Source organism: Delphinapterus leucas, chromosome 14 (genome assembly GCF_059928025.1).
Source record: "Delphinapterus leucas isolate spDelLeu-1000000601 "Yukka" chromosome 14, BTC_Dleu_Yukka2, whole genome shotgun sequence".
NCBI classification, from domain to species: Eukaryota; Metazoa; Chordata; class Mammalia; order Artiodactyla; family Monodontidae; genus Delphinapterus; species Delphinapterus leucas.
The window spans coordinates 971,880-990,662 of record NC_143142.1 but is presented as its reverse complement, the minus strand read 5'-3'; the positions used below and the strand labels follow the sequence as shown (position 1 = coordinate 990,662).

The window sequence follows — 18,783 nt, the reverse complement described above, 5'->3', positions numbered from 1 at the left end:
CCTCTTTCTGGGCTTTCTGTTGTGTTCCATTGATCTGTTTGCTTGTTCTTTTGCCGGTACCGTGCTGTTGATCACTGTAGCTTTCTGGTAGGTCTTGAAGTCAGGTAGTGCCAGTCCTCCAACTTTTTCTTATTCAGTATCGTGTTGGCTCTTCCGGGCAGTTGCTTCTCCATATAAACTTTAGATTCAGTCGGTTGGTAGCTACAGAATAGCTGGCTGGGATTGCATTGACCGTCTAGATCAAGTCGGGAAGAACTGACATCTCGACAGTATTGGATCTTCCTGTCCATGAACATGGAATATTTCTCCATTTATTTAGTGCTTCTTTGATTTCATTGATCAGAGCTTTGGTCATAAGTGGTTTTGTAGTTTGCATGCAGTTGGTAGCAAGTCATCATGCAAGCCCGGCTTGTGCTGAGTCCCAGAATGAGGGCTTTTCTGGAGCAGGTGGTGCCTGCAGGTTGGGAGGTGGGTGTCAGGTTGGCTGTAATGGCTCATCTGAGTCGTCATGGTGCTGCTCTCTGCGGGGCCCCTCCTCCCAAGTCTGGCTCCCTTTCTGGTGGCACGGTGGCTGTAGCAGCTTCAGGGCTCACATCCTCCCCCAGACCGTCCAGGCGACAGAATTGCCTGCATTCCGGAATTCCCATCCGAAGACGGCAGGCTGCCTCTGCACCCATCCCTCTGCCCTGGGGGGTGCCCTGCGCTGTTCATTTTGATCTGGGTAGCCCTCACTGGCCGGGACTGGTCGGGACCCGCCCCCGTGGTTGCTGTGATAGTGTGGTCCAGCAGCCCGGTGACTGGAGCTAGGCGCTCTGGCTGCCCTGGTGACTCCCGACTGCCAGGTGGTTCTGCCCTCTTCCTTCTCAAGCCTTCGCTGCCTGAGACAGAGGGGCCGCTCGGCGGAGACACCCCAGGTGCGCCACCTGTGACACATGTGCTTTCTGCTTCTCAGGGTGGTGTGCGTGATCCCGCCGGTGGTGGCCGCGCCCCCGTGCTTGTGGGTGGCGAGGCCGCCCTCCCGCTATAGCCACAAGATGAGGCTCTTCAGACACTACCTGCGGGAGCACACGGCGCCCTTCGCCCAGCAGCTGCAGCGGGTGACAGCTCTGCGCTCCCTGCGGTTTCCCGAGCTGAGACTGGTCCAGTTTGACTCAGGTACGAGACACCCCGTCTGTACTGCTGCCCGTGTCGGATGCACTTGCTTTGGAGTATGAGACGCTGTTGATGTTACTCATTTCACAGGAAAGCTGGAAGCGTTGGCTATCTTACTTCAGAAGTTGAAATCTGAAGGACGTCGAGTGCTGATTTTATCGCAGATGGTTCTCATGTTAGACATTTTAGAAATGTTCTTGAACTTCCATTATCTCACCTATATAAGAATTGATGAAAACGCCAACAGTGAACAACGGCAGGTAGGAAATAAATCATTTCTTTTGTTATCATTTATGACTCATTTGGGTTAACTTTGATCGCCAGTTTCTAACCTAGTTTCTCAGAGCTGTGCAAACTCAGTGTTGTCATGCTTTCTAAACAAGGGGAAGAACTTCTTAATGTCTTTGGACTTTAGCTCCATCCTTTGATATTTTTTCGTAAGTCCTGTTATTTGGGAAATGCAGTCGGCTAGATGTCTCAGAATCAAAATTGGTGACCTGCAGTCCTTACAAGGAGGAGATGGGTGTCCTTCGGGAGGCAGCCACATGAAAACAGGGAAGTTCTGCAGACTGATCTACAGTTAAAAAATTACAGGTTAAAATAACATGCCCGTTCTTTACCTGTCAGGTTAGCTAAGGGTTGCTTGATTCCGTCAGGCACAGTGAGAGCAGCTTTCTCGTGCGCTGCTGGTGGGGCGCAAATTAGCACAACTTTCTAGAAGGCGAGCTGACAGTGTGGGTTGTGAGCCTGAAAAAGGATATGCGCCTGACCTGCTAATTCTGCATCTAGGGCCCTCTCCTTTAGCAGCACTCAAAGGTGCATATGCACAGTTGTTGATGGTGGAAATGTTTGTGGTAAGCCCCAGTTGGGAGCAAAGTCCCAGTCCAGGAGTAGGAGAATGGGTCAGTAGTGGTCTGCGTGCCACAGGGCTTGGCCCTGTCCCGAGTGTCCCACAGCGTGAACTAGGAAGCCATCTTCAACAGCGTTTCAGAACAGGTTTTAGTATCAAGGCAAAGCATTCCCGAGTGCAGACAAGCTGCTGGCCTGTATATCACATTACCCACTTCACGCCGTCCAGCACAGGCAGCCGTCCCCATGCTGAGAAGGCCTGGAAGGAGGTACACCACGGCCTTAGTGACAAGTTCTGTCTGGAGTGATGTAACAAATTACATAGAGAATTTCTTGAAGGAAGAGGGCAGGTCACACCTGCTAAGGTCTGTTTGGGCGCTGAAGTCATTGCAGGAGAGAAGTCGTGGGAATGAGGCCATTTCAGCTGGCGGCCCTGCGGGAGTGGGGAGGCCAGAGGCTGCTCCCTCAGCCTTACTCCAGGGGCTTTTGCTGTAAAGCGCCTGGCATTGCCGGAGGGTACATGAACGAGCACGCATCCCTCCCCAGGGAGACTGCTGTCCCGTGGGGCCCACTCGTGGAGCTGACAGCACAGGTCGGGTGGGGTCGGACACTTTCCTTTCTGTACCTGCTGACTAGCGATGCTTAAACAGGGTAGAGGTGTCGGCAACCAGTAAGCGAGAGATGCGGCACGTGCCCGGAAGAGCCACAATAAAATGCTAAAGTCCGGTGTAATTGGAACACGGACCTCGCGTCAAAAGAAACACAAACCGAACAGTTTTGTTACGGAATAATTTCTAACTGATAAGTACCAGAACACGTCAGAGGTTGCCTGTTGTTTGGCAGGGATGCTAACTCGGGGTTTCATTTCGCCTCAGGACCTGATGAGGAGTTTCAACCGGGACCGGCGGGTCTTCTGTGCCCTCCTTTCCACACACAGCCGCGCCACGGGCGTGAGCCTGGTGGAGGCGGACGCGGTGGTGTTCTACGACCACGACCTCAACCCGGTGATGGACGCCAAGGCCCAGGAGTGGTGCGACCGGATCGGGCGGCGCAAGGACGTGCACATATACAGGTGAGGCAGGCGGCTGGGCCGGGGGCTGCAGCGTACTGCAGAAGCTTCTCGCACGCTCTGTTCACGTTCCTTCAGGCAGGCGCGTGTTCCTGCCGTCCCGTGCGCTCTTTCTTTACACTCAGCATGCCTGGGACGCAGCTGAGTTCGTTTGCAACGGTGACTGCGTCGTGCTGCTGAGATGCAGCTGCTGTCCTTCCGACGGGTACTTGTGTTTCTCCTGGAGTCCCTGACCCTTAAGAGGGCGCTTCATGTTCTAGGTTGTTTCAAGTATTTTCAGATATAAATTATCATAACTTAACAGTTAGCAATTTGTAAATTCTCTATTGAAAGCATTTAAATCTTATAAGCGGCCAACCACACGCAGTTGAGGAAAGCAGAGAAGGCTCTGCCATTGTTTCTGAGCTCTGGGAGTGTCGACTGGGGGAGCACAGCAGCACTCGGCCCCCGCTGGCTGCCCGTCTGGTGCCCGAGTGTGCCAGGCACGCGCCGCCCCCCTTCCCCTGCGCTCCTGCCACCTCTGTGTGGGGTCGGCACCGAGGGTGTGGTCCCTGGCGGCCAGCCTGGGACGGGGACTCCAGCCCACGTGCGTAACCCTCGCCGTTTTCATCAAGACGTCGTCATCCATGCACTGTGTTTAAATAGCTTTAATTTTTTCCTGATTATAAATGTATTACTTGTTCATTGAAAAGAAAAAGAAAAAAAAAAAAGGAAAGCACATGGAGAGAATAAGTATCCTGCCCAGACGGCAGTTAGTAGCATTTTGGTGTATGTCTTTCCAGACATTTCCCTGATTTTTTTTAGATGGCTCATGCCAGCAGCCAGTCTTAATCCTGTTTTCTTTTAACAGTATATTATGAGTGTATTTCTGTGTTAATAAATATAAATTTGATACATTGTTTATATAAATGGATAATGTTTCATTGTGTAATCCCTTCCTTATCATTGGCCCTTTAGCAGTTACTAGCTAGAAACGGGGGAAAACGTTTTATTCTCAGGAGACACAATCTGTAAACTCTCAGTAATGACCTTAGCAGTAAAGGTGCTGGATGTGTAGGAAGTAGAGTGTAAAATCGTGGAAGGGCACATAAGCTGAGAGATGTCACCAGCGGGAGGATGTGCTCAGTTCTTAGACGGGAAGACCTGGTTCGTAAAATTGTGAAGTTTCCCCAAAGCGATAGTAAAAGTTTAACATCATTTTTTAGTGAAAGCGCTGATCATGGGTGTGGGAATGGTTAATGCAGCTTTCCGGGGGCACAAAGCAGGAGCCAGGGGACGCGCATCCTTGGGCTGCAGCCACTGGACACGGGTTCATTTGGGGGCACAGTGCAGAGAGGTGCACAGTGATGCAGGGGCACCCGCCCGCCACCATCAGCACTGAAGGAGACGGGGCTCGAGGGTCCGGAGGCCTCTGGGGGCCTTTCCAGGTGGAGGCCGGTGGGGCACATGGATGGCCAGCATGGGTGGCATGCGGGCCTCCGGGGCCCGCCCTCCTGCCGTGCGGGAGGCGGGACAGGCATGGTCACCTCTGGGCACCACACGAAGGAAGGAAGCAGCGCAGAGTGGGGCTGACAAGCCATGCCACGCAGGTGCTGTTCTGCCGGGTGGTCCAGGCACCGTGGCACTCGTGCCGTCCTCGGCTCCCGGGGACTTAGCTGTCACGTGTGTGTTTGGTTTGTAGGCTCGTGAGTGGCAATTCCATTGAAGAGAAATTGTTGAAAAATGGAACCAAAGATTTGATCCGAGAAGTGGCTGCTCAGGGAAACGACTACTCCATGGCGTTCCTCACGCAGGTACCTTCGTCCACGAGGAGGCCTGGGGCGGGGGGGCGGGGTTGCCACGCAGTGACGGGAACCGGGTGGGTTTAACGGCTGAGGGGGTGGCTGCTGGCGGTTTTCCACGCACGGAGGTCTCGAGCTCAGTGCTACTCATTTCTGTGTCAGCGGACGATCCAGGAGCTGTTTGAGGTTTATCCACCCATGGATGACACTGGCTTCCCAGTGAAAGCCGAGGAGTTTGTCGTCCTTTCTCAGGAACCTTCTGTCACAGAAACCATCGCACCCAAAATTGCCAGGCCTTTCATAGAGGTGAGGGTGGCCAGCGCCGGCCTGGCAGCGTCGGGTCTGGGACTTTGGGTCTGCCCTCCGCTCCTGCGACACTGCTGCTGCCCCCTCCCCAGGCTCCAGTCGCTCGCGCCTGACCTGTCAGCCCCTCCCTCCCTGCTTTTGGCTTGGGGGATTTTAGTTGTAAAAATAGGTGAAGGACGCGCGAGAGAGCGGTGTGGGCCTCGCTGCCCACCCTGCCACCGTCGCCGTTTTCACCCACGCTTCTCGGGCCACCCCTCGCCGTCCTGTGTGACTTTGTGCCCCGACCCCTCCACCCTGCTGTGTCAGCACCTCTGTCACAGCGTTGCTGGGGAGGATGCCCCGCGCTGCAGGGAGCCCCGGCGTGCGTGTGAGATACACGTCCCACTCTGAGGACAGAACCAAAAAGAATAGCAGCTGTCGTACTCAGCCTCCCTGTGTTGGTCACCCGCTGAGATAACAACGCCTTGGATTCTAACTGAAATCTTGCCTTCTGTGTTTCCGGCCTGGACACTTGAGGTCACAGACTGCGTGCTTGGCTCGCGCGCTGCTGCTTTGGGGCAGTGCTGCTGTGCAGACCTGGCACACGCTTGCTGTCAGGCCCCTCGCTTCCCTCCCTGAGACCCTGCTCCCGTCCTGCCTCCTGGGGGCCTTTGACTGCAGGACACCTCCTCTCCTGTTTTTGAAACTTGACTGTCCAGTGATTGAGAAGTAATAAATGCATGTGGTAAAAAACCTTCAAGAATTTATAATGAAAAGTAAGTGTCCTGCACCAGGCCCTCACTTCCCTCTCAGAGACCACTACTGTCAGCTGTCTTTCACGTTTTCTTCCAGGAGTTGTCTGTGTATAATGTCACTTGCACAGAAGTACCTTACAGCTGTTTCGGTATCAGGAGGGACAGATAGATGTACCGTTTTCTTTTAAAAATTGGTGATACGTGCATCAGGTTTTTTAAAAAAAACGTCAAATAGCATGACCTAAACCTCATAACAGAAATGATTGTAGAAACCTCATAACAGAAATGATAGTAGGGAAACAGTAGGTTACCTGTCCTGGAGGTGACCACTCAACCATTGTTAAAAGTCTTATGGGGTGTCCCTGGTGGCACAGTGTCCAAGAACTCACCTGCCAGTGTGGGGGACTCGGGTTCCAGCCCTGGTCCGGGAGGATCCCACGTGCCGTGGAGCAGCTGAGCCTGCGTGCCTCAACTACTGAGCCCACGTGCCGCAACTACTGAGCCCACATGCCACTACTGAAGCCTGTGAGCCACAACTGCTGAGCCCGCGTGCCGCAACTACTGAAGCCCGCGCGCCTAGAGCCCGTGCTCCGCAACAAGAGGAGCCACTGCAGTGAGAAGCCTGCACACCACAATGAAGAGTAGCCCTCGCTCGCCGCAACTAGAGAAAGCCCGTGCGCAGCAACGAAGACCAAAAACGCAGCCAAAAATAAATAAATAATAAATAAATTTTAAAAGTATATATCTTACATGGATCGTGGAAGAAACATGTGAGGCCTGAAGGCATGTGTGTTTGAGGAATGTGAGTGTGTTACATACCCTTGCTGTTGTCTCTCAGTGCATCTCTGGGATGTTGGCACAGTGTGGTGTTTCAGCACACAGGTTCTGTGAAACGTTCTGGCTGAACATCTTACTGTGAGTTGGGCACTGTTGTAGGCAGAAGGGGTATAGCGTTGAGAGAAAGAACTCTCGTCCTCCACAAAGCTTCTATTCTAGTGACAGGAGAGATGACACACCATCACCCTGCGGAGATGGTGTGCCATGCGGTGTCCAGGAGGAGTGTTAGGGGTGGAGGGGCAGCACCTCCGGGTCCGGACAGTAGGGGCCAGGTATGGCTGGGGGACGAGGGGGATGGAGACGGGCTGCCCGCGGACATGTGGGTTGGGACCATCGCCTGGCTGTATGCTGACCCTGGACTGGGGGCCGGTTCAGAGGTGCAGGCGTGGGGGACAGTGTGGGCGCATCCCTGGCTGAAGTGCAGTTTGCTCCTGGCTGGTGAGCTTTGCGTTGATTGGCAGCGTGGATGCTTTTTGATGAAGTGCTCGTTCGTGTCTTTTTCCTATTTTTTTTTTTAACTGGATTCTTTTTTTTCTTAATGGCTTGTTGGCTTTTTTTCTGTATTCTGGATGCGAGGCTTTTGTGGGATACATGTAAAATGTCTTCTCCCAACCTGTGGTTTGCCTTTTTTAATGCTGTCTTTCAGCAAGCAGCAATTCTTGGTCCTAATGCCACCCAGCAGACCATCTTTATCACATGGTTGGTGCTTTTGCATTCTAAGAGAGGTTCTTCTTTATTTTCTTCTCCATGTTTCAGTGTTTTGTTCTTCATACTTAGATGTACGGTCTGTCTGGAAATACTTCCTGGGTATCGTGTGAGGAAGGGTTACATTTTAAACTTTGCGGATGTTGCCCAATTGCCCTGGAAAGAGGTACCAGTCTTAACCGACATCCTCTCAGCTGCAGGGTCCCCCCAGCCCCGACCCCGATGTGAGCGTGTGTCTGCATTTGCCAGCCTGGCTGTCGGGTGTCGGGAGAGGCACGTGCAGCATCTGCTAGTCTAATGGGCGCTTCTTGAACTGTGGTGACACTGACCCTTGCGTGTCTGTCGCCGTCTGCAGCACGTTTTCTGGGGGCTTGGTTTCTGTCTTCACCACAGACCACGGCCTGTATCTCGTGCACGACGAAGAATTGTTCTCATGGTCAGGACCGGGGCAGGGTGGTGGGTGGCGGGTGTGAGATGCAGCCAGACGCCCCATCCTGCTCGGTTCTCTGAGTCTGGGGGCCGGGCTGTGCGTGTCAGCCTGTGTGCCTGTGGCTCTTCTCGGGGGCGTGCCCGTTTTCCCTGTGCCCGCGGCGCCGCCGTCTCAGGCGTGCGAGGGGGGCCGAGGAGAGCAGGCATCACCGTGGGAGGCTCGGTGTACAGTGTGGGCACGTAGTCAGCTGTGAGGGCTGTACCCCTCAATTGAAGTGTTGAAAGCGCATCCGAGTCACGTCCACTAAGGGCGCACTTCCTGCAGGCCCTCAAGAGCATCGAGTGTCTGGAGGAGGACGCACATGAGCCGGCAGAGGAGTTGGCGCCCGGGTCTCGGCGCCCCGACGGTTCCCGGTGGGGCGAGGAGCCCTCGCCACTGGAGGAGTTAGCGGACTTCATGGGACAGGTTTGGCATTTTCTACTTCATTTGCTTCTCTGCACCTAAATACTTTAAACATGTGACGCTTCTGGGAGATATTTCTTGTTCATCTTGACCAAGAACAGTCGCTGTTTTGATTCAAGTGTTGGTGGGGGGGTTATAAGAGGAACTAAATCCTTGTGAACTTGCTGTTAACCGTATTCAAAAAATACATCTTGAAACAGCTCACACCAATTGAAAAGTATGCTTTGAATTACCTGGAATTATTCCATACTTCCACTGATCAAGAGAAGGAGAGAAATAGTGAGGTAAGAGAAGGAGCTTCTGACCATCTTAACACGTGAGAATCTCAAGTTCTTCAGGGTTAAACTGGGTTGGAACTAAGTGTGTGACTTGCCTAGAATTAAAGGAATAAAACCCAGACCCACCTGTGTACAAACTGATTGGAAGGGAGAAGCCTCAGGAACCTGCAGGTGCAGTTTTCCTCGGTCACGTATTGGGAACAAAGAGAAGGGCCTGGGCCGGGAGCACAGGGGCGGGGCAGGGCTGGGGGGCGTGGGGGGCGTGGGCGGCAATGGGAACGACCGCTGTCTCTCCAGGGCGCCGTGCTGGCCGCCGTGGGCGAGTGGGAGGCCCGGCACGCGCGGGCACTGCGGGAGCGCGAGGCCCGGGCACGGCACGAGCCCGAGCAGCAGCTGCTCACCTACACCCGGGAGGACGCCTGCCGCGCGGTACGTGTGCCCGAGGGCTCCCCTTACCCGCGCGGGCGTTCCCCGCCGCGCTGCCCGCTGGCCGGGGCGCAGACGCATCGCGGGGCTTCTCGACAGCCACGCTGCGAGCTTATTTCCAAGACTTGACCGACGTGAAGGTAGATGCTTGGTGGCTGCAGCTTGAAGCCAGGGCTGGGTGGACCTGAAAAGCTCCCCTTCTCCTGTAGGAGTTCGTGTATGAGGGCGCCGACGGGCAGACGGAGGTCATGCCGGTGAGTGCCCGCCTCCCCGTGTCCCTGGGCTCGCCTCCCGCCTCCCGCCCTGTCGGGCGGCTGCTCCTGGGGCCACACGGCTCAGGGCTCTCCCTTCCGCACGCAGCTTTGGACGCCGCCCACGCCCCCCCAGGACGACAACGACATCTACATCGACTCGGTCATGTGTCTCATGTACGAAAGCACTCCCATCCCGGAGTCCAAGCTGCCGCCCGTGTACGTGAGGAAGGAGCGCCGGAGACACAAGACGGACCCGTCAGGTGGGTTCCTGTGGCGGGAGAGGGTTCGGCGCTCCCGGTGGCCTCGGTAATCCTCCTCCGCGGCCCTGCTGCCCCCCTTCCCCGCCGACCTGCTGGCTGAAGCAGCCTCTCCGTGCAGCCGCAGGCAGGAAGAAGAAGCAGCGTCACGGGGAGGCCGTGGTGCCCCCGCGGTCACTGTTCGACCGCGCGACGCCCGGCATGTTGAAGATCCGCCGAGAGGGGAAGGAGCAGAAGAAGAACATCCTGTTGAAGCAGCAGACACAGTTCGCCAAGCCTCTGCCCACTTTTGCCAAACCAGCCGCCGAGTCTGGTCCCGACAACCCGGAGTGGCTCATCAGCGAGGACTGGGCGCTGCTGCAGGTGAGTCCTGGGCCTCGGCCTGGGCTGGCTGCGTCCTCAGGGCCCTTGGGAGGGCGGGGAAGCCGCTGACGCGCAGCACCTTGACCCGCGGCGCCTGACCTTGGTCCTCCAGGCCGTGAAGCAGCTGCTCGAGCTGCCGCTCAACCTCACAGTCGTGTCCCCGGCCCACACGCCCAACTGGGACCTCGTCAGCGACGTCGTCAACTCCTGCAGCCGCATCTACCGCTCCTCCAAGCAGTGCCGGAACCGCTACGAGAACGTGCTCATCCCGAGGGAGGAGGGGAAGGTGAGGGCCCCCTTCCTGCGGGGCACGTGGCTCGGCGAGGGGGAGGGAGGGGCGCGGGGTGCTGGGCGCGGCCCTGAGCTGGGGCAGACATAGTCCCAGTCCCCGTTCCCGCCGGCCGGAGTCCCTGCGCCGAGATCTTGCCTGACAGAGAGCATCCGCGCTGCTGCGTCATTTGGAAGATTCTGTGTGCTGTCTGTCTGTGGCCCGGCGCCGTCCTAGCGCTTCGTTCTCCCTCCCGGGTTGGCTGTGTAGACGGGCACGGCTCTGTGCTGTTAGCTTCATCGAGGGGGGGCCTGTCGGTGCCTCCCCCTTCGTGCATCACTGTGCTTTCCTGGGGTCTTGGCCACTGCAGCGGTTTGACAGGCGCTAGACACTCTGGTCCCAGCCGCGGGCATCAGAGACTCCGAGTGCAGAACAGCCGAGTACGTGGTGTCTGTCATCAGGAGGCCACCTGCGGGGCAGCCAGGCCCCTCGAGTCCGCGTGGCTGCTGAGGAGGTCTCCAGGGCGTTGCCTCTCCTCGTCTCCCTTGAGCTGCATTTGTCTCTTTCCATTCCTCCGTCTGCTCTGTCCCTGCCTTGCTGCCTCTCAGCTCCTCGCCTGTCCTCAGGAGGGTGTCTGTGGCCTCCATGCAGAAAGCCTCGGCACGTGGCGTCGGGCTGGCGTGTACCTGTGGCCGGCGCCCAGTCATAGGGTGGGAGCGATGACCGCGTCTCCCGCCTGGGACGGGCCAGGGCATGCGTGGCAGCGGCAGATATCCTGGGCTTTGATGAAGTTTGCTCCTGGGTTCCTAATTCATGGAAATTAATTATTTTGTTTCTATAAGCACGCTTTAACGAATCTTGGTTTTCATTTTTCTAAAAACAGTTGTCTCCAAACTGGGGGACAGCCGCCACTTGGTGCCCCGGGGCCGACCAGGGTGAAGGCGCGCTGGCTGCAGGCCGCTGGCTGTGTCAACCCGGCCACTCGGCCTCACTGCTGTCTGCCGAGCTGGAGGCGGGACGGGCGGGAAGGCGTAGCCCAGGCTGGGGAGTGTGTTTGCGGTCGGTGGACGACGGCCACTATGTCGTTGCTGTTTCATCTGTGTTGAGTCTCAGAGAGAAGGGTGGGAAGAAGGGACTCATTGTTTAAGCCGGGGATTTCACGTTAGACCTCCCAGTCGGGGACCCTGTTCGCAGGGTCGGCGTCTGACCCTGCTGTGCCACCCCCATCCTGTTTCAGAGTAAGAACAACCGTCCTCTGCGCACGGGCCAGATGTACGCTCAGGACGAGAACGCCACGCACACCCAGCTGTACACGAGCCACTTTGACCTGATGAAGATGACTGCGGGCAAGAGGAGCCCCCCCATCAAGCCTCTGTACGCGGCCCGCGCCCCTGCGCCGGCTCCATGGGGTCGGGGGCTTGATTTCCTCTGTGCGTCCTTGGCCTTCCCTTCCTTCTTCAGTGCATTGTCCTCTCTTCAGTAATCCTCTCTCTCTCTGTGTGTTACAGGCTTGGCATGAATCCCTTTCAGAAAAACCCCAAGCACGCTTCCGTGTTGGCAGAAAGGTATTTCTGTATGTGTGACACAGTTTTCATCATTTGAAATGATTTCATTTTAATGTTTTCTTAAACCCTACAAGTTCAGTGAATTGTTGTGTGAATGGCGTGTCCAGCCATCAGCTGGGGGTGGTGTCGAGGTGAGGCGGGCCGGGCACACTCGTGTCCCCGTTCACGGGACAGGGTGTCCTGCCTGCAGTCTGACAGTGTCACAGCGGCTCTGCCACCTCTCAGCTGGCATACGTCTGCTTGGCCCCGCCCTAGAAATGTACCCAGTTGACCGGGGTTGGGGGTGGGGGTGAGTGTTCTTTTTATTTATTTATTTATTTGTTTATTTATTTATTTAATTTATTTATAGCTCCGTTGGGTCTTTGTTGCTGCATGTGGGCTTTCTCTAGCTGCGGTGCGTGGGCTTCTCGTTGCGGTGGTTTCTCTTGTGGAGCACGGGCTCTAGGCGCGTGGGCTTCTGTAGTTGCAGCATGCAGGCCCAGCAGTTGTGGCTCGCGGGCTCTAGAGCACAGGTTCAGCAGTTGTGGTGCACGGGCTTAGTTGCTCCACGGCATGTGGGATCTTCCCGGACCAGGGCTCGAACCCATGTCCCCTGCGTTGGCAGGCGGTTTCTCAACCACTGCGCCACCAGGGAAGACCTGGGGTGAGTGTTCTTGCCTTGAAATTTTGCAAAGGAAGAAAAATGACTGGGTAGATGGGTAGAGAGATGGGTAGGTGTGAGAGAGCGGACAGAGGGAAAGAGAACTGTACGGTCTGAGTTGCTCGGCACATGGGCGTTTGCTATAAAATCCCTGCAACTTCCTGCATGTTTGCCTTTTTCTAATAAAATATCGGGAAAAAACACATGTTCAGATGGAGCCCAGTTGCTCCTCTGGCTCAAGCCTTCCTCGTCACCAGGTAGGTTTTGCAGATACCGCCTGACACGGGCCTGTGCCTGCTGAGGGCCCCCCGGCCGCACCAAGGACCAAGGCCTGTGCTGCCCTCCCGCTCCGTGCACCCCGGCCTCCACGGCCTGCTCCTCCGCCTGGCGGCTGGCTCGGCCTTGCGGGTCGCTCCATCTGGGACCGTCTGTCTGGACCCGTCGGCCCCCCGCCAGGCCCTCCCTCACACGTCACCTTCTCCTCGTTGGTACTCGCGCCCCAGCCCCTCTCTGTGTTTCTTCCTGGAGCGGATCATCTTTGCATTTTTACTTGACTCCTTCAGCATCTTGCAGGAGCTCCGTGGACGTAGGGGTTCTAGAGGCTAGAGGCGCAGAGCACATGTTCCGTATGTGTGTATTGATCAAATTGGTGATGATTTCATTAATCGGTTTTCTTAACAAGAAAAACAGGCCGGGCCGGGGTTCAGCAGTGAACGAGGCGGGCCCAGTCCTGCCCTCCTGTTTCTCTCGCACAAGACACAAACTCTGAGTAATCCTTACGGAGGGCGAGGATTCATCCTGAAGGGGAACAGAACCTAGCCTGGCTGAGCTGGGGAGAACGGGGCGGGTGCGAGAAGGGACACTTGTTCCTCCGAGTGAGGGCCGGCGGGTGGGAAGGCACGGAGAGCAGGGTGGGCGAATAGAAGGCTGGCCTGCAGGATGCGAGGGAGGAGGTCTGGGGATGGTGCCACCACGGCGGGGAGCAGGGCAGCACAGGGGTGGCCCGCAGTTTGGGCGGAAGCAGGGGTGGTGTGAGGCCGATCAGAGTGAGCTGGAGAGAGGCTGCAAGGTGAATGCAGACCTGGAGGGCATCTCGGTGGCTCAGTTTTGTTTTTGTGTGTCTGACGCCAGTGGGAGAGGTTGGCAGACAGGATGAGGGTGGAGCCGGGCTGGCCTTGGCCACATGCAGGCCAGGTGTGCCGAGGGGTTGTCTCTAGGTAGTGGCCAGGGTCAAGGTCTGTAAGCAGTGGGAGGCCAGGCCGTGTGTCCTGGGAGGGAGCTGGATGTGGAGCAGGGACCGCTGCGGCGGCTGGACCGTCGCCATGCCCAGCGGTTGGATTCCCCCCAGTGGTGGAGGCCTGGGGCAGGCGGAGTGGGGAGTGTGCTGAGGCTGTGGCTTTACCACCAGGCGTGATGGAGAGACACGGGGTGAGGGGGGCCAGCATGCGAATATGGGGGCGGCAGGGTGGGTTGCAGGAGTTCCTCGAGGGGTCGGGGGACTGAGTGGACTGACGTGGGCAAGGTCAGAGAATGGGAGAGGACACACTGCGTGAGCTAGGGCACATGACGCGGGAGGGCTGGTGTCCAGAGGGGCCAGACAGGCGCAGCAGCGACACCTGCGCCGCCCCGAAATGCAGAGGCGGCACACGAGGGCAGAGCCAGCCTCCCGCGGCAGGATTCAAGGCTGGTAGGTGACCGTCAGCCCAGGAGCCCCTGGAAGCAAGGGTTCTGTGAGAGGCTGCGGAGGGCTGTGGGCCGCTCACGGCACTGGGCGGGTGGCCGGCTGCTCTCCGCGGGGCGAGGGCTGGCGCTCAGTGCAGGCGGGGGCAGGCCTGGCTTTGGGGGCGGGGGCGGTTGGTTTGCAGTGAGGAGCACGGCGCCAAGAGGCTTTCTTGCCCCACGTGTTCGGGGACGCGTGGTATCCAGGCGCCGTGCCGAGTGCCGCTGCTGCAGGGGACCGGGCCCGGGCCCGCCTCTGGCAGGTGGTCCTTGTTGCGAGGGAGTGGGAGCCGCCGTGGTCTGGGGCAGACTGGCAGCCTCTCCTCTCCAGGGCCGAGCCGCTCGGGCCCCGGCCTTGGCGTCCCGGCACTCGGCGTTGTCGGAAATGAGGACTTTGGATTTCTAGCGCGTTTGTCTACTTAGAACTCGCAGTTTATTTCTCGTTTTTCCCTTGTCTTTAGTGGAATCAACTACGACAAACCCCTGCCTCCTATTCAGGTCGCATCCCTCCGGGCGGAGCGCATCGCCAAGGAAAAAAAGGTGTGTGTGGTACAGCGGGCGGCGGGAGGGCCGCGAGGGGGGCCGGGGGCCGGGGGGTTCCCCCCCGCCCCCCGGGCCAGCTCCTCCACACGGCTCCATTCCCTCCTGCCCCGTAGGCGCTGGCCGACCAGCAGAAGGCGCAGCAGCCACCCGTGGCACAGCCGCCACCACCGCCGCCGCCGCCGCAGCCGCAGCCACCGCCACCGCAGCAGCCGCCCCCACCGCTGCCCCAGCCCCCGTCGGCCGGCAGCCAGCAGCCTGCGGGGCCGCCCGCCATCCAGCCCCAGGCCCAGGCGCAGCCCCCGGCGCAGCCCACGCCGCCGCCGCCGAAGGCGCCCCCTGCGATCACGACGGTGGGCAGCGCTGCAGTGCTGGTGAGAAGGCACACAGAGCGGTCAGCTCCAGCACGCCCCTGTCCAGGGTCCTGTGGCTTCCAGCCCGCGGACCTTCCTCCCAGAGGAAGTGGGAGGCCAGCCCAGTCTCCTCCAGTCTCCCCCTCAAGGAAGCGCATGCCTCACCCCGTCTCTCCGGTGCTGGGTCAGCTCCGCCCTCTGGGCTGGGTTCACTGGGCAGCGATGTGGGAGACGAGGCCGTTCTTTTAGGTGGAGGTGAGCGGGAGGTGTGGAGTTAGGGCTTTGTGAAGCGTGAAGAGGTCACCCTCTCTTGTCCCTACGGACTCGAAGAGCAGGTACTGTTAGTGCAGACTTCCCTCTCCCCACCCTGCCCCACTTTCCCCCAGAGCTGTGCACGCGCGTGTGCATCTTCAGTGCCCGTGAGAGGAAGGTGGTGAAGTGCATAAAAAAAGAAAGGCAACGTGTCGATCCTACGCACCCTGCGCTGTCGCCGCCGTGCCCTGCCGCGTTCCCTCTGTGTGTGCCTGGCGACACGTTAAGAGTCCCACGTGGGGAAGCACTGCTGCCCGGCGCGGGACGGTCTTGTTGTACGGGGTCATTTCCACCCCGTGTTCTTTGTTACATTTGCCGCAGTGGCGTTCGATGTGCACTTGGCAGCTCCGTTCTTCGTTGTTCAGAAAACTAAGCACACCTGCCTGGTGTGAGGGCTGCTCCCTGCCCACGAGAACAGTGGTGGGTGGTCAGGAAGAGACCTTCTGCAGGGCTGACCCCTGGGCTGTGGCCAAGGGACATTAGTCAGAAAAGAATGGAAAACGGCCAGCACAGGGGCCCTGAACTTGGCAGACGTGGGGCTCAGAAGGGTCGGTGTGGCCGGAGCCTGGTGACCGAGGGACAGACTCAGCACTGTGGGAGGAGGTGGGGGGAGGGGGCTGAAGTCAGCCGTGCGGGCCGAGTAACCGTGACCAAGGGTTTGGATTTGATCCTGATGAGGGGGAAGGCTTTGGAGTGTTCACGCAGGGCGAAGCTTGACCTGAAATTCAAATGGTTTTCTTTTTTCAGCAGGCAGGAGCCATCAAGACATCCGTCACAGGGACAAGCATGCCCGCGGGTAAGAAGTCTCACGGGTGAGGTGCCGCGATTGGAGGTGAGTTCTTTCCTGCTCTCCTACCTCGTGTCCTCTCCCCGCAGGCACAGTGAGCGGAAATGTGATCGTGAACACCATCGCCGGCGTCCCCGCTGCCACCTTCCAGTCCATTAACAAGCGCCTCGCTTCACCCGTGGCACCTGGAGCCTTGACTGTGAGTTGTCCCTGATCCTGGGTGCTTTTGGTGGCATGCATGACCCAGGACGCTGCAGTAGCTGTTGGCTTCTTAAAAAAAATTCCATTCCATTGGTACAGAAAGTCCTGATCTAGTTTGCATTTCATAAAATACCGAGGACATTGAGGGGTGCAGAGGATGGTTTCCACGTGTGCTTTCTGGGAGAGAGTGTGTTGAAATCCCCCACCGTGGTTCCAGGAGGAGGGAGGGGGTGCAAGGGCACGTCTCCAACTCCACGGACAGGGTGCCCACATGCCGTAGCGGCAGGTTTGCCCGTGTGTGTGGACGTGGCGCCGTTGCACAACCGGGCACAAGGCGGGGCAGTGTGTTTATGGGTGTCTAGGCCCATGCGTGGGAAGCAGGAAGGGGCCAGATGTGGACAGAGGGAGAGACGCAGAGCCACAAGACCTCTGAGCATGTAACCAGGAGACAGGGCGCTCACCTGGACACACCTGCCGTCTGTGGTGTCACCGTAGAAAACAAAAATAAATGACGGAAATAAAGGAGTTTACATTTACATCCTGAGTTGCAGTTTAGTCACAGATCTAAAGACAACATGTGCCCTGAGTGAGAAGCTGCTTCAAAGTCAGCAGTGCTTTGGCAAATGGAGTGATGTCCCTGTTGGGTTCTGAGGAATGTGTTTCCTATGAAGGTGTTGTTGGTAGTGAACTAGACAGTGTGGTGTTGGGAAAAGGATGGACACATAGATCCATGGAGTAGGATAGAGAGTCCAGAAATAGACCCACATGTACATAGTTGATTAATTTTTACTAAGAGTGCCGGGCGGGACTCTTAGTGCAGGGAGGGACTTCCCTGGTGGTGCAGTGGTTAAGAATCCGCCTGCCAATGCAGGGGACACTGGTTCAAGCCCTGGTCCGGAAAGATCCCACATGCCGCAGAGCAACTAAGCCCGTGCGCCACAACTACTGAGCCTGTGCTCTAGAGCCCGTGAGCCACAACTACTGAGCCCACGTGCCACAGCTACTGAGCCTGCGCCCCTAGAGCCCGTGCTCCCCAACAAGAGCAGCCACCGCAATGAGAAGCCCGCGCACCGCAACGAAGAGTAGTAGCCCCAGCTCACCGCAACTAGAGAAAGCCCGCACGCAGCAGTGAAGACCCAACGCAGCCATTAATTAATTAATTAAAAATAGAGAGGAGAACTCTTTAAAAAAAAAAGAGGGGCTTCCCTGGTGGCGCAGTGGTTAAGAATCCGCCTGCCAATGCAGGGGACACAGGTTTGAGCCCTGGTCCGGGAAGATCCCACGTGCCGCGGAGCAACTAAGCCCGTGCACCACAATTACTGAGCCAGCTCTCTAGAGCCCGTGAGCCACAACTACTGAAGCCCGCGCGCCTAGAGCCCATGCTCCGCAAGAGAAGCCACCGCAACAAGAAGCCTGCGCACCGCAACGAAGAGCAGTCCCCGCTCCCCGCGGCTAGAGAAAGCCCGCGCACAGCAATGAAGACCTAACGCAGCCACAAATAAATAAAATTTTAAAAGAAAAAAAAAGAGTGCCGAGGGATTTCAATGGAGAAAGGGCAGTCTTTTCAACAAATGGTGCTGGAGGAACTGGGGAAACGTTCAAAGCCGAATGAACTTTGAACTGTTACTAATACTGTATATGAAAAGTCACTCAAAGTGGATCATGGGCCCAAATGTAAAACCCAAAACTATAAAATTTCTAGAAAAAAACATAGAACATCTTTGCTTGGTTTAGGCAAAGATTCCCTAGGATACCAAAGCCTACAAATTATAAAAAAAAATAAACGAGGCTTCATCAAATCAAGAACGTCTGTTCTTTGGAAGATATTGTTAATAAAACGAAAAGCAAGGCATGGAAAATATTTGAAGAACATATCTGATAAAAGACTGGTACTTAGATTATACAGAGATTTTTTCAATCAATAATAAGAAAAACAACTTTTAAAAGTGGACAAAAAAAATTTTTTTTAACGGACAAAAGATTGGAGCAGTTACTTCACCATGGAAGATACATATGGAGAGAGATATATATATATATATATATATATATATACACACACACACACACCATATGGATAGCAAATAAATAGGAAAAGATGTTCAACATTGTTAGTCATTAGGGAGATGTAAATTAAAGCTACAGTGATCTGCTACTGCTACACATCTCTGAGAATGGCTTTAAGAAAAGAAAAACCTGGCAGTATCAAACGCTGGTGAGGATGCAGAGCAACTGGAATCCTCATTGCTGATGGGAATGCAGAACCTTAGCAGTCAGTCTGGAAGACAGTTTGTTTCTTACAAAATTAAACGTACACCTACTCTCCAGCCTATCAGTTCCACTCCTAGGTTCTCTCCCAAGAGAAATGAAAACACGTCTGCACAAAAAAACCTGTGCGTGAATGTGTTTAGTGGCTGTCTTCATAATTACGACATAAGGGAACAGCCCAAATGTCCTTGAGCAGGTGAGCAGAAGGGAAGATGGTGCACCCGGCCCAT

The 18,783-nt window shown here is 56.4% G+C and overlaps 1 protein-coding gene and 1 non-coding gene across 10 annotated transcripts in view; both read left to right on the top strand.

The window, feature by feature from the left end:
• Nucleotides 1-18,783, top strand: part of EP400 (E1A binding protein p400) — a 112,808-nt gene that overhangs the window by 75,034 nt on the left and 18,991 nt on the right. For 7 of the 9 annotated variants that reach the window (XM_022598058.3, XM_089894318.1, XM_089894317.1 and 4 more), the window contains 18 exons: nt 953-1,155; nt 1,243-1,412; nt 2,877-3,073; nt 4,752-4,863; nt 5,014-5,157; nt 8,188-8,328; nt 8,526-8,609; nt 8,901-9,032; nt 9,239-9,283; nt 9,390-9,543; nt 9,662-9,903; nt 10,016-10,189; nt 11,409-11,545; nt 11,680-11,736; nt 14,557-14,635; nt 14,752-15,009; nt 16,048-16,096; nt 16,177-16,286. In XM_022598058.3, coding sequence (XP_022453766.2) covers nt 953-1,155; nt 1,243-1,412; nt 2,877-3,073; nt 4,752-4,863; nt 5,014-5,157; nt 8,188-8,328; nt 8,526-8,609; nt 8,901-9,032; nt 9,239-9,283; nt 9,390-9,543; nt 9,662-9,903; nt 10,016-10,189; nt 11,409-11,545; nt 11,680-11,736; nt 14,557-14,635; nt 14,752-15,009; nt 16,048-16,096; nt 16,177-16,286 — 2,488 coding nt within the window. The remainder of the gene's footprint in view (nt 1-952; nt 1,156-1,242; nt 1,413-2,876; nt 3,074-4,751; nt 4,864-5,013; nt 5,158-8,187; nt 8,329-8,525; nt 8,610-8,900; nt 9,033-9,238; nt 9,284-9,389; nt 9,544-9,661; nt 9,904-10,015; nt 10,190-11,408; nt 11,546-11,679; nt 11,737-14,556; nt 14,636-14,751; nt 15,010-16,047; nt 16,097-16,176; nt 16,287-18,783) is intronic. The other 2 variants (XM_022598063.3, XM_022598059.3) reach the window with 1 other exon arrangement.
• On the top strand, nt 2,462-2,589 carry LOC115804131 (small nucleolar RNA SNORA49). The gene has a single exon (XR_004024982.1). It is a non-coding gene; the product is annotated as a small nucleolar RNA SNORA49 (small nucleolar RNA).